This window comes from Haematobia irritans, chromosome 1 (genome assembly GCF_050003625.1).
Source record: "Haematobia irritans isolate KBUSLIRL chromosome 1, ASM5000362v1, whole genome shotgun sequence".
In the NCBI taxonomy this organism is placed as follows: Eukaryota; Metazoa; Arthropoda; class Insecta; order Diptera; family Muscidae; genus Haematobia; species Haematobia irritans.
Window position 1 is genome coordinate 16,914,211 of NC_134397.1, and position 15,215 is coordinate 16,929,425.

General features: G+C 30.2%; 1 protein-coding gene across 5 annotated transcripts in view; it reads left to right on the forward strand.

Annotated features, from left to right (window-relative positions):
- Positions 1 to 15,215, forward strand: part of kumpel (kin of rumpel) — an 82,386-nt gene that overhangs the window by 29,682 nt on the left and 37,489 nt on the right. For 2 of the 5 annotated variants that reach the window (XM_075289463.1, XM_075289464.1), the window contains exons 4-10: positions 3,545 to 3,610; positions 4,223 to 4,274; positions 4,439 to 4,506; positions 7,647 to 7,801; positions 7,863 to 8,496; positions 8,556 to 8,737; positions 8,797 to 9,193. The exons of the other annotated variants lie outside the window; for them this stretch is intronic. In XM_075289463.1, coding sequence (XP_075145578.1) covers positions 3,545 to 3,610; positions 4,223 to 4,274; positions 4,439 to 4,506; positions 7,647 to 7,801; positions 7,863 to 8,496; positions 8,556 to 8,737; positions 8,797 to 9,085 — 1,446 coding nt within the window. In that variant the 3' untranslated portion in view covers positions 9,086 to 9,193. Of the gene's footprint in view, positions 1 to 3,544; positions 3,611 to 4,222; positions 4,275 to 4,438; positions 4,507 to 7,646; positions 7,802 to 7,862; positions 8,497 to 8,555; positions 8,738 to 8,796; positions 9,194 to 15,215 lie in introns of those variants that run through there. 5 annotated transcript variants of the gene reach the window in all.

Below are 15,215 nucleotides of genomic sequence, written 5' to 3' on the forward strand. Positions count from 1 at the left end.
TGTTTTGTGTGTATATAAGAAAAAATATTTTTTGTCTTCAATCACGAAATTAATTGATCCAATTAATTTTTAATTGAAATTTCTTCAATCACAGAAATGATAGCAGCAATCACAAACGTTAATTGAAAAATTATTTGATCCAATTAAAAATTTAATTGATACTATTAACTTCTACACAAAAAAAATTTCAGGAAAATTTTTCCAATTAAAGTCTTAGTTGAGTTTTAAAAAATACTCAATTAAAGATTTAATTGATTCAACAAGTTGTTTAATTGAAACAAAAATCGATCACAAAAAAAAATTTTTTTTGATCCAATCATGAAATTAATTGATCCAATTAATTGTTTAATTTAAATGTCTTCAATCATAGAAATGATAGTATCAATTAAAAAATTAATTTATACTATAATTTTTTGTAATTAATTTTTGTTTAAATTAAAAAAAAATTTTTGAATCAATAAAATTTTTAATTGATTTTTTTTAAAAGTCAATTAAGACTTTAATTGGAAATTTTTTTCGTTAAATTTTTTCTGTGTAATAGTATCAATTAATTTTTTAAATGAATCAATTAATTTTTTATTGACTTTCAATTAATTTTTTAATTGATACTATAATTTTTGCGGTTGAAGACATTTCAATTAAAAAAATTATTGGAGCAATTAATTTCGTGATTGATTTTGTTTCAATTAAAAAATTTGTTGAGCCAATTAAATTTTTAATTGAATTTTTTAGAATTCAATTAAAATTTTAATTTGAAAAATTTGGGTTGTTTTTTTTGAGTGTAGTGACCGGATTATGTCGCACTGCCAAAAATATTTGTGCTTATTCGTAAACATACTGATGACCTGAGGACAACCGAGCGTATATAGATTGAAAGGTGACGCTGAATGGTTCAGTGTCTACCATCAATATTTCTGGGTTTCACATAATCATGCACTAATTCGTCATACCTTTTTATACCCTCCACCATAGGATGTGGGTATATTAACTTTGTCATTCCGTTTGTAACACATCGAAATATTGCTCTAAGACCCCATAAAGTATATATTCTGGCTCGTGGTGAAATTCTGAGTCGATCTGAGCATGTCCGTCCGTCCGTCCGTCTGTTGAAATCACGCTAACTTCCGAACGAAACAAGCTATCGACTTGAAACTTGGCACAAGTAGTTGTTATTGATGTAGGTCGGATGGTTTTGCAAACGGTCCACTTTTACGTATAGCCCCCATATAAACCGATCCCCAGATTTGGCTTGCGGAGCCTCTAAGAGAAGCAAATTTCTTCCGATCTGGTTGAAATTTGGTACATGGTGTCAGCATATGATCTCTAACAACCATGCCAAAAATTGGTCCACATTGGTCCATAATTATATATAGCCCCAAAGAAACCGATCCCCAGATTTGGCTTGCGGAGCCTTTAAGAGAAGCAAATTTCATCCGATCCGGCTGAAATTTGGTACATGGTGTAAGTATATGGTCTCTAATGACCATGCAAACATTGGTTCACATCGGTTAATAATTATATATAGCCCCCAAAGAAACCGATCCCCAGATTTGGCTTGTGGAGCCTTTAAGAGAAGCAAATTTCATCCGATCCGGTTGAAATTTGGTACATGGTGTCAGCATATGATCTCTAACAACCATGCAAAAATTAGTCCACATCGGTCCATAATTATATATAGCCCCCATATAAACTGATCACCAGATTTGACCTCCGGAGCCTCTTGGTAGACCAAAATTCATCTGATTCAGTTGAAATTTGGTACGTGATGGTAATATATGGCCTGAAACACCAATGCAAAAATTGGTCGAAATCGGTCCATAATTATATATAGCCCCCATATTAACCGATCCCCATATTTGACCTCCGGAGCCCCTTGGAAGTGCAAAATTCATCCGATTCGGTTGAAATTTGGTACCTCATGTTAGTATATGGTATCCAACAACCATGCAGGAATTGGTTCATATCAGTCCATAATTATATATAGCCTCCATATAAACCGATCCCCAGATTTGACCTCCGGTGCCTTTTGGAGAAGGAAAATTCATCCGATCTGGTTGAAATTTGGTACGTGGTGGTAGTATATGATATTTAACAACCATGTCAAAAGTGGACCATATCAGTCCATAATCATATATAGCACCCATATAAACCGATCCCGAGATTTTTTGGAGCCACTTGGAGGAGCAAATTTCATCCGAGTCAGTTGAAATTTGGTACATTTGGTACATTGTATATGGCAGTTAACAACCATGCGTAACTAGGTCCATATCGGTCTATAGTTATGTATAGCCCTCAGAGTCCATATCGATGCGTAATTATTTGTAGACTTACCTATACATACCTTTTTTGGCTAATATATATTATACGTGTGGACTAACTCACAACTTAGAAAACGATACCACAACGCAATTAATTCGATTGTGGATGACAGTCTTTCGTAAAAGGTTCTACGCAATCCATGGTGGAGGGTATATAAGATTCGGCCTGGCCGAACTTACGGCCGTATATACTTGTTATTTATTTTTCCACAGAAAAACAATATTTTTATTTCAATTATTTTATTTTATTTTTTTATATTTTATTTATATTTATTTTATTTCAATTTTTATTTCAATTATAATTTTAATTGAATTTGAAAAAAGGTCAATTGAATGTTTAATTGATTCAATTAATTTTTTTAATCACAATTTAATTCAATCATAAAAATTATTTGAACCAATTAGATTTTTAATTGTGTCAATTATTTTTTTAATTTGTGTCAGTGATTTATATTATCAATTTCATTATTGAAGCGGTTAAAAATTAGTTGGAAGAACCAAAAAGTTGTTTTTCTGTATTCCTGCTGAAATATGAAAATTTGTGCCACTTATAAAATGTAAATATGTATATATATTCTTATTTTCCAAAAATTAAATAATTCGAAAAGTTAAATTTATCTTCATCTGTCATACATTAGGAAACACTACTACAAAATTCAATTTTAATCATTGCTGAAATTTAGAATCTTGGATTCAAGATATTGCTGTTCAAGCAATTGCTTCACTGTGACTGCCAATCTTACTTTTAATTAAAACAGTGTTTGGGTTAATTTTTAATTTTATCCTAAGAAATTCTACACTAAGTTTCACGTACTTTTGAAATTAATATTGTTTTCTTTTATACATTAGTTGAAAAGTATGGTCTTTTAAATCTCTTTGAAATGCAATTTCTATATATTGCAAAGAAACAAATATCAAAAGTTTTACTTTAACATTTTTTTTTTTCATTAAAGAAATGTACCCTTTTGTAGTATATTTTTCAAGAACTTCAAATACATCATCTTCATATCGATTGCTACTAAAGAAAAGTGCATTCAACTTTATAGAATAAGAAGAAGACGAGGTAAAAAAACAAACAAAAACAATATCAATTCATCAAAGTATAAAACAGAGTTAAGTTTCTTTTTATTGTATAGTTCTAAAGTATTTCATATAGATCTAAAAGAAAAATGAATAAGAAAAGTTTCTAAAAACAATGAAAAAAATATATAACAACTATTTTGCAGTATTTCGAAATGCGTTACGGCAAAGGAATTCGTTTGTTCGGTTCCATACTCTTTTCATTGGGCACGGTAAGTAGTTGTGTTAAGATCAAGTACTTAATTGTTATACTTTGAAAAAGTTCCATTTTAATTGAAAAATTCCTTTTTACATGGTTCTTCTACAATATGGTTTGTTATGGGTGCTGGAAATTTTTTGGGAAAAATTCCTTGGCCATCGCTTATACTTGGGTATATCAACCAACATGCTTACCCCCACAACAACCCATTGGTCACCTTGACATTGCAATAAACTTGAAACGGATGCATTGGCATTGCTTGCATTGTTCAATGCTCTTACTCACTGCTCACTTCACTGCAATGTTAACGATTGACTTCCTGTTGATGATGATACAACAATACAACCAACAACAATACAACTGTAACAAACAACTATAACTGATGCTGTGAATGGTTATATTGGGTTTGTGGGGTGTGTGTGTGCGATTGTGATAATGCTCTTTAATACTTACGCTATTAACTTGCATTCTCTCTCTCACACACAAAAACTATCGTTATTCTTCGTTCTTCATGGATTCGACACATTGCTGCGTGCTTTCGTGTGTGTGTGCATACTTACTCGTCCAATGATGTTCTCTTCTACATGAATGCTTGGTACGCTTATTCACTTGCATCCTTTCATAGATAACTTGGCTGCCCATTGTGATTTATGTTCCAGCATTGGCGTTCAATCAAGGTAAAATCCACTTGTTATTTGATTTCATTGTACGAATACATTATTCGTTAGTGAAAGAAATTTTGTTTTTCTTTTAAAAGTTATATTCTATTATTTTTTCAATTTCTTTGGAGTTTTTATTCAATATAGTTTATTAGATTAATTTATAATCTTCTTGTTCTCAGTAACGGGAGTTAATATTCACATTATAACGCCTCTGGTATGCATGGTATGCATTTTCTATACATGTGTGGTAAGTTTAAGAATTTTAAGAATTTATTGAGAGAGGGAGAGAGAAAAATCATTAAAAAGAGATGATTTTATTTTAAGAGAGGAAGAGATAGTGGTACTTAAATTGATATAAGATAAAATAACTTATTTATTATTAGCCTCTTATTATTTGATTATTATGGTGGTGGCTGTTTCAGATTTTCTCTCTATTGAACGATTTGTAATTTAAATTATTTGACAATATTGGTAAACTCATAGACCCTATATTATATAGATGGTCCATCCGTGTCAAACGATGTTTGTCAGTTTCGAAGATTAATAATAAATGAAGAAAATAAGAGCACGCTTACATTCTCTTTCGTTTTCCTTTTTGTAGTTTGCCATTTTTTTCATAAAATTAGAACGTTTATAATGCACCAGTGTATTTATAAATAAACTAATATATTAAAAGTTCATATTTGAACAAAAAATTGTGACCAAATCCGCGAAAATACGAAATTTAATTTTGTGCTGTATTTCTCTTTACGAACAGCACAACAGCAAATGCCGGAAAATTAATGTTTGGGACTGACTCCTTACGAAAAAATCAAAACGAAATGTCAGAAAAATAATTTTTGAAACTGACACATTTTTTTTTTCGCGGAGAGAAATGGCTCATCTATCTATATTCTATAATCTATGGGTAAAGCCATTAATCTATTGTTCATAGCGAGCTTTATAATTTCAAAATGTCCAAAAACTAAATATTGTCTGAAATCTGAATCTATTTGGACAAAATTTTTTACACTTTTACAAATTCTATACAATTAAAATTTATTTTTCGAACTGACACATTTTTTCGCGGAGATAAATGGCTCGTCTATCTATATTCCATAATCTATGGGTAAAGCCTTTAATCTATTGTTGAAAGCGAGCTTTATTAGTTTAAAATGTCCAAAAACTAAATACAGTCTGAAATCTGAATCTATTTGGACAACATTTTTTACACTTTTTACAAATTCTCTACAATTAAAATTTAAAACGGCAAACGCTCTGGGACGAAACACAAAGAATATGGGAAATGTTTAATGCAAAAGTTATTTTTGTGTAAAATTTGCGCATATAAGTAGTGGCACAGCACCCTAAACCACACAGTAGTCAGGGTATCAGCGAAAAAATTTTGAATAACAGAAATATTGATTTTAAGCTCCATAAAATATATACCTATAGACTCAGAACCACCTCCTGAGTTGGTTTAGCACTTGGTGTCCGTCCTTCTGATCATGTATTTGTTGAATTTGGTACAGTGTTGATGGAAGAATGGGGGAATATTGGTATAAGTAAAACAAAAAATTAGTTTTACTTGTACATATGTTATTTAAATCTGCACCGATTTGTCTGATATTTTGCAAGCATCCAGATGTACAAAATTTGAAGAAGATCGGCTCAAAAACACGGCTTTTATGATGAGAGGAATCATTAACATCTCTTGTAAGTGTGCAAGAAAATTATAAAATAACGTCTTGATTTGAAATCTTAAATCTGTAGAAGTAAAATCTGGAAATTTTACATTGAGTTTCAAGCAATTCTCATGATCAGTGCACCTTCTACACCCTCAAGAAGTGAAGTCGGTCCATATGGAGGCATTAACAAATGGACCGATAACAACTTAATCCGATACACGTTTTTGTGAGCCTAAAATACCAGAATATTTACAATTTCAGGCAAATCAGATAAAAACTACGGTTTCTAGAAACCCAAGGAGTTAATTCGGCATATCGTTCTTATGGGGGCTATACTAAAATATGGACCGATACTCACCGTTTTCGGCACACCTCTTTATGACCCGAAAATACCTCTAGATTTCCAATTTCAGGCAAATAGGATAAAAACTTCGGATTCTAGAAGCCCAAGAAGTAAAATCGGGAAATCGGTCTATATGGGGGCTATACCAAAATATGGACCGATACTCACCATTTTCGGCACACCTCTTTATGGTCCTAAAATACCTCTAGATTTCAAATTTCAGACAAATTGGATAAAAACTATGGTTTCTATAAGCCCAAGACCCCAAATCGGGAGGTAGTTTTATATGGGGACCATTCCAAAATATGGACCGATACTCACAATTTTTGGCACACGTATTTGTGGTCCTACAATACCTCTAGATTTCCAATTTCAGGTAAATTGAATAAAAACTGCGGTTTGTATAAGCCCAAGAAGTAAAATCGGGAGATCGTTCTATATGGGGGCTATACCAAAACATGGACCGATACTCACAATTTTTGGCACACCTTTTTATGGTCATAAAATACCTCTAGATTTAAAATTTTAGGCAAATTGGATAAAAACTACGGTTTCTATAAGCCCAAGACCCCAAATCGGGAGGTCGGTTTATATGGGGACTATATCAAAACCTGGACCGATATAGCCCATCTTCGAACTTGACCTGCCTGCAGACAAAAGACGAGTTTGTGCAAAATTTCAGCACGATTGATTCATTATTGAAGACTGTAGCGTGATTACAACAGACAGACAGACGGACATCGTTATATCGTCTTAGAATTTCTCCCTGATCAAGAATATATATACTTTATATAGTCGGAAATCGATATTTACAAACGGAATGACAAACTTATTATACCCCCGTCACCATTCTATGGTGGTGGGTATAAAAAGCCAGACGATAAAAAATCTAAAATTTAGCAAACATTTGACGGTCTTTTGGGCTTCCCCTAAGAAATACATATAATCAAATATTCGCCTATCGACAATCGCTATGGTTGTGTTTCACACCAGAATTGCTCAACCTAATCACCAGGCGTAGAAGGTGAATATAATCTCATATGGTGAGATCCGGTTGAGAGTGACTGGTGAGAGCACCAACATGAAGAAATTGTTAAGCTGTATTGATAAGCTATCATGCTCAACAAAGGAGGAGATAACAGTAATAATTCTACTTAGATTAGAATGGAAATCTAAAATTGTGCAATTCAATATAAGCCTGAATTTAATACTACAAAATAGTTCATATAATTAGTGATCTAGTTTCCCTCTCATTCGTGAGCTCTTAATGATTTCTGTTTGTTTGATAAATAAAAATTTCTTCCTCTCTCTCTATCTCTCTCTCAAGAATTAACCACTTCGAAATATCTCTCTAAAATTTTTTATTGAATTTCATAGGGTGGCCTCAAAGCGGTGGTATGGACGGATGTCATACAAACTGTTATAATGGTTGGTGCAATACTATTTGTCATTGTAAAGGGTACCATAGATGTGGGAGGCTTGAGTGTGGTATGGGAACGTAATTGGGCAACAGGAAGAATTGAAATTCCCGAGTAAGAAGAGAACAAAAAATAATGTTTAACGTCATTTCCATCCATGATTTTTCACTTTCAGATTAACCTGGGATCCTACGACACGGATATCTATGCTCTCGATAATGGTGGGCACTTCACTATGGTATGTCCAGGTTAATTGTGGCAATCAAGTTATTGTTCAACGTTATCTTTCGGTACCAACCATTAAAGAGGCCAAAAGAGCGTGTATTTATTTTACCATTGGCATTGTTCTAATCAATATACTTTGTATGTACAATGGTCTCTTGATATTTGCCAATTATCATGATTGTGATCCTTTGAGTACTAAATTGGCCAAGGCCAAAGATCAAATGGTACCATTAATGGTTATGGAAACATTGAAATTTTTACCCGGAATGGCAGGGCTATTTGTGGCTGGAGTATTTAGTGCTGCCCTAAGCTCTCTATCGACTGGTTTGAATTCTTTGGCTGCAGTTTTCTTGGAGGATTATATTAAACCATTTCGTAAGAATGCATTAAGTGAACGTCAAACAGCTTGGATTATGCGTTCCACGGTGGTATTTATTGGCATCATAAGTGTGGCCTTGGTTTTTGTTATACAATATTTGGGTCATGCTGTAATCCAATTATCCACAACATTGTCCTCGGTGACGGGAGGCCCATTACTGAGTTTGTTTTTAATGGGTCTACTAATGCCTTGGATTAATTCAAAGGTAATTTTAGGACAAAGAAATTAAATTTAAATCTTAATTAAAAGGTTTTTATCTTTCAGAGTGCAGTAAGTGGCTGTATAGTGGCATTTGCCACCATGACTTGGATATGTGTGAAATGCCAAGTGGCTTTGGCCACTGGGGAATTAATATATTCTGAGAAGCCTATGTCTACCGAAGGATGTACCTATGATTTTGAGCCTGCTTTAATAACGCTGGCCAATACAACTCTAGTAGATAATGGGTAAACTGATTTCGATTTTTTCAAGGTCCTCTTAATATCCTTAACTTTTATTTTTTCAGCTCCAAAACTATAGCCCAGTACATCTATCAAATGTCTTTCTTCTTCTATGCTGCTGTGGGCTGTTTCATATCCATTATTGTGGCCCATTTGGCTTCCCTAGTATTTGGTCGAAATAATCCCTCGGCCATGAATCCCAGGCTCTTTCCACCATTTATACGAAAATTAATAGAATTTAAAGAATATGAGAGTGTCTTTGAAAAGGATGAAGATGAACAAATTGTCATAGTTTATGATATGAAAATTAAGAGTGACTTAAAATCGTCTTTAAAAGGCGATACGGTTCTCTAAGAGAATCCAGATATATAGTTTATTTTTTTTTTTAAATATTTTAAATTTATTTTTGTTATTTTAATATTTATGAAATAAAACATAGAAATATATATAGAAAAAATTAAATGTGTGTTTATTTTATAGTCTAGAATAATACATTTTTCAGGATGTAAAAGGGATTGTAATGGGCCATTTCGGCGGGGTGCGTACACAAAAAATATTGATTATACGATTATTAAGGAAAAATTTCTTTAATATAAAGATTTTAATTTTCTTTTCCTTAAATATAGGATAATAGTCTTTGAAATTTGCGTCTAAACGTTAAAAACATATATCTTTGAAGTAAAGCTAATTTTCATTAAAGTAAAAAAAGTTTTGAAGTAAAGGAATAATTTTGAAGGTAGTAAATCTTCAAATATGGGCTAAGATTTATTTGAATTTGCATCCTTGGTTAAAAGCTTCATATTTGGCTCGTAATCAATACCCAAATCCTTAAGAGGAGGTCAAAATCTTCGGATCCAAGTATGTTTTTTTAAGTGCGGTTGTTATACCAGAAACTTAAACGATATAAATTAAATTTATCACAACGGCTTGTGAGCACTGTTGCCACTCGTACCAAAAAGAATCTACCAAAATTTGAAAAAAACTCCAAAATTCTACCAAACTTAAAAAAAAGTATTTCGAAGTTTTTTTTTTTTCTATAACGAAATTTATAAAAAAAAATTATTTCTATAAAAAATTTTGTCAAAATTTTATTTTTTATAAATTTTGTCAAAATTTCATTTCTATAGAAAATTTTGTCAAAATTGTATTTCTATAGAAAATTTTATTAATGCAGAAAATTTTGTCAAAATTTTATTTCCATGGAAATTTTTGTTCAATTTTTTTTCTTAGAAAATTTTGTCAAAATTTTATTGCTATAGAAAATGTTGTCAAGTTTTTTTTTAGAAAATTTGGACAATATTTTGTCTATAGAGAAAAATTTTTTCTATGAAGAATTTTTTCCAAATTTTTGATTTTTATAGAAAAGTTTGTCACAAATTTTATTCCTATACAAAATTTTGTAAAAATTTATTTCTATAGAAAATTTTGTAAAAATTTTATTTCTATAGAAAAGTTTGTAAGTATTTTATTTTTATAAAAAATATTCAGAATTTTATTTCTATAGTAAATTTTATCGAAATTTCATTTCTATAGAAAATTTTGTAAAAATTTTATTTCTAGAGTTTTTTTTTCAGAAAATTTTGGTAAATTTGTTTCAATAGAAAATTTTGTATTTTTTCTATGGAGAATTTTTGATTTCTATAGAAAATTTTGTAAAAATTTTATTTCTATAGAAAAATTTGTAAGAATTTCACTTCTATAGGAAATTTTGTCAAAATTTTTTTTCTGTAGTAAATTTCGACAAAATTTCATTTTTTTTTACAATATTTGGTAAATTTGTTTCAATAGAAAAATTTTTATTTTTTTCTATGGAGAATATTTGTTTTCTATAGAAAATTTTGTAAAAATTTTATTTCTATAGAAAAATTTGTAACAATTTTATTTCTGTAGTAAATTTTGAAAAAATTTCCAAAAACAATCTACCAAAATTTGAAACAAAACCCAAAAATCTACCAAAATTAAAAAAAAAGTATTTCGAAGTTTGTTTTTTTCTATAACGAAATTTATAAAATAAAATTTATTTCTAAATAAATAAATAAAAGTTTTTGTCAAAATTTTATTCTTTAGTAAATTTTGTCAAAATTTCATTTCTATAGAAAATTTTGTCAAAATTTTATTCCTGCAGAAAATTTTGTCAAAATTTTATTTCCATGGAAATTTTTTTCAATTTTTTTTTCTTAGAAAATTTTGTCAAAATTTTATGTCTATAGAAAATGTTGTCAAGTTTTTTTTTGTAGAAAATTTGGAGAATATTTTGTCTGTAGAAAAAATATTTTTTCTGTGGAGAATTTTTTCCAAGTTTTTGATTTTTATAGAAAAGTTTGTCACAAATGTTATTCCTATACAAAATTTTGTAAAAAATTATTTATATAGAAAATTTTGTAAAAATTTTATTTCTATAGAAAAGTTTGTAAACATTTGATTTTTATAGAAAATTTTCAGAATTTTATTTCTATAGTAAATTTTATCGAAATTTCATTTCTATAGAAAATTTTGTCAACATTTTATTTCTAGAGTATTTTTTTCTTAGAAAATTTTGTCAAAATTTTATTTCTATAGAATTTTTTTTTGTTTTGTAGAATATTTGGTAAATTTGTTTCAATAGAAAATTTTGTATTTTTTTTCTATGGAGAATTTTTGATTTCTATAGAAGATTTTGTAAAAATTTTATTTCTATAGAAAAATTTGTAAGAATTTCACTTCTATAGAAAATTTTTTCAAAATTTTATTTCTGTAGTAAATTTTGACAAAATTTCATTTTTTGTAGAATATTTAGTAAATTTGTTTCAATAGAAAAATTTTTATTTTTTCTATGGAGAATTTTTGTTTTCTATAGAAAATTTTGTAAAAATTTTATTTCTATAGAAAAATTTGTAAGAATTTTATTTCTGTCATAAATCTTGACAAACAAATTTTATTCTTATACAAAATTTTGTAAAAATTTATTTCTATAAAAATTTTTGTAAAAATTTTATTTCTGTAGAAAAGTTTGTAAACATTTTATTTTTATAGGAAATTTTAAGAATTTTTTTTTATAGTAAATTTTATCGAAATTTCATTTCTATAGAAAGTTTTGTCATCATTGTATTTCTAGAGTATTTTTTTCTTAGAAAATGTTTCAAATTTTTATTTCTATAGAAAAATCTTGTCAAGTTTTTTTTTGTAGAATATTTGTTAAATCAATAGAAAAATTTGTATTTTTTTCTATGGAGAATTTTTGATTTCTATAGAAAAATTTGTAAGAATTTCACTTCTATAGAAAATTTTGTCAAAATTTTGTTTCTATAGAAAAATTGTGTCAAGTTTTTTTTGTTTTTTTTTAAGAATATTTAGTAAATTTGTTTCAATAGAAAAACTTTTATTCTTTTCTATGGAGAATTTTTGTTTTCTATACAAAATTTTGTAAAAATTTTATTTCTATAGAAAAATTTGTAAGAATTTCACTTCTATAGAAAATTTTGTCAACATTTTATTTCTGTAGTAAATTTTAAATTTAGTACTATAGAAAAATTTGTCATAATTTTATTTGTATAGAAAATTTTGTCAATTTATTTCTATAGAAAGTTTTGTTATGTTTTTGTTTTCTATAGAAAATTTTATAATTTTTTTATATTAAGAATTTTGTCAAAATTTTATTTCCACATAGAATTTTTTCAAATTTTTATACCCTGCGCCACACTGTGGAACAGGGTATTATAAGTTAGTGCATATGTTTGTAACACCCAGAAGGAGACGAGATTGACACATTGTGTCTTTGGCAATAATGCTCAGGGTGGGTCCCTGAGTCGATATAATCATGTCTGTCTGTCCGTCTGTCTGTGAACACATTTTTGTGTTCGCAATTTAAGTCCAATCGCCTTCAAATTTGGCCCATGTTCCTAATTTGGGTCAGAATAGAACCCTATTGATTTTGGAAGAAATCGGTTCAGATTTAGATACGGCAGCCAGAGTTTTGTTCAGATTTAGATACAGCAGCCAGAGTTTTCAGATTTGCTTGAAATTTTGTACAAACACAACACTTGGTCATATAGTCATTTCATTTCATTTCATTTCTTTATTAAATGCATTCCTACACAACAAGATTAAAATCTTATAATTATAGTATAGGATTATTAATTTGAATAATACATTTGATTATCGTAGTAATTATAAAATAGTTTTAAAATAAATAAATACAATTAAAGTAAAATAAAAGCAATTTAACAAAGGGAGAGAACAGGAGTGGAAAATAAGAAAAATATGTTTTCGTTAAAATAACATTATGAGAATAACAAAAGAAAAGAAAAAAAATATATATACAAAAAAAAGATAAGATATAAATAAATAAATAAAAAATGATAACAATAAGAAAATGGTAGTATATCAAAAATACATTTTGTTAACGTTAAAAAATACATTTTGTTAACTTTAATTATTCCGAAAATATTCAGTAATTAGTCTTTTGAAACTGAAAGCGTTGGTGGTGATTTGCAGTTTATTTGGCAGTCTATTCCAGAGACGTATGACCCATATGTGATAGTGCCATTCTGATACCAACGTTCGACATCTTATATGAATAATCTTTTTCCCCCTATTGGACCTGGCAAAATGTAACCTCTCAAATAGGTATATAGGTAACTTTAAGTTTATCGTCTTGTGTAATAAAATAAGCGCCCTTGTGTTATATAAGTTCTCTAGTGTCAACCCGTATAGCCGAGTACTGTACCCGGAAATATGGTCAAATCTCCGGATACCGTAGACATAACTAGTGATATTATTAAACAGTACATTAAGTTTCCGCATACTGACACTGTCACAATGGGAGAACAATTCACAGCCATATAACAAAGATGGCATGAGGTAGGTCTTTGCTAATAGAGATCTTATATTCTGTGGAGTAAATGAGTGTGACGCCCAGAGTATCCTTAATTTGTTATATGTTATTCCAGTTATACCATTAACATGATTCGACCAAGTTAGATTTTCATTAAATATTACTCCCAGGTTTTTGCAAAACTTAACAATTTCAATCCTTTGGCCATTGAGGATAATGTTGGGTTCTGTAATTCATTGTCTTGTTCGACCCTTAATAACGAGACACTTAGATTTATCTGGGTTCAGACACAACCCATTGGATGATGCCCATTCATGAACAGCGACAAGGTCATCATTCACCATCTTGACCACATCATCCAATAGGTTTCTATCCGCACCCAAATAAATCTGCACGTCATCTGCATATAGATGAATTTTGCAATACCTCAGGTACTTTGGAAGATCATTTATGTAGCACGTGAATAAAAGTGGTCCCAATACTGAGCCTTGTGGAACGCCTTTGTGCAGCGGAAGAGGTCTAGAAATTTCATTACTTAAGTAGACAGATTGACTTCGGTTATTAAGATAAGAGTAGACCAAACGAATGGCAGAACTGGAGAAGTGATAGAAATATTGGAGCTTTGAATAGAGAATATCATGGTCCACGGTATCAAATGCTTTCGAATGGTCAAGCAATACTAACAACCCTGTCATCCATCATCTACATCCTGTCTCATATCCTCACATACATTTAGCAAGGCTGTGGTGCAACTATGACTTGCCCTGAAACCTGATTGGTGCACACTTATCAGGTTACGGGTTTGAAGAAAAGAGCTAATCTGTTTATGCATCAGTTTCTCCGCAACCTTAGACAAATATGGTAAAATCGAAATTGGACGGTAGTCACCTTTTGTTTTTGGTACGGGTATAATCCTTGAATGTAACCAACAGGTTGGATAAGTGCCTGACATAAATATTGAGTTCAGCAAGTGCGTGACAACCGGAAGTATATGGGGAAGAACCAATCTAAAAAAACGTGGATCAATACAATCACTGCCAATGGCATTTGATTTTATTGACATACAGGTGGAGAAAACATCACCCTGGGTTACGCTGCTAAATTCAAAACCATATTCCTCCTCGTCCATGCGCATAAATACCCCTTCATAAAAACCTGAATTGGCTCGTACTGTCGGGACATTAACGAACGTTTCATTAATTTCATCCGCAGTTTTGTCAAAATCGTGAGAGTGCAAAATTTGATTGAAATCGTGTGCAAAATTTGATTGAAATCGTTTCAGATTTAGATATAGCTCCCATATATATATCTTTCGCCCAATATGGACCAATATGGTCCTAAAAGCCAGAGTTTTGGTCGAATTTGGTTGAAATTTTGCACAGGGAGTAGATTTAGCATTGTAGCTATGCATGCCAAATTTGGTTGAAATCGATTCAGATTTAGATATAGCTCCCATATATATCTTTCGCCCGATATGCACTTATATGGATCCAGAAGTCAGAGTTTTATCCCGATTAGCTAGAAATTTTGCACAAGGAGTATAATTGGTAATATAGTCATGTATGCCAAATTTGATTGAAATATGGTATCGAAAATTTAGATCTTCAAAGTGGTGCAGGGTATAATATAGTCGGCCCCGTCCGACTTTAGACTTTCCTTACTTGTTTTTCT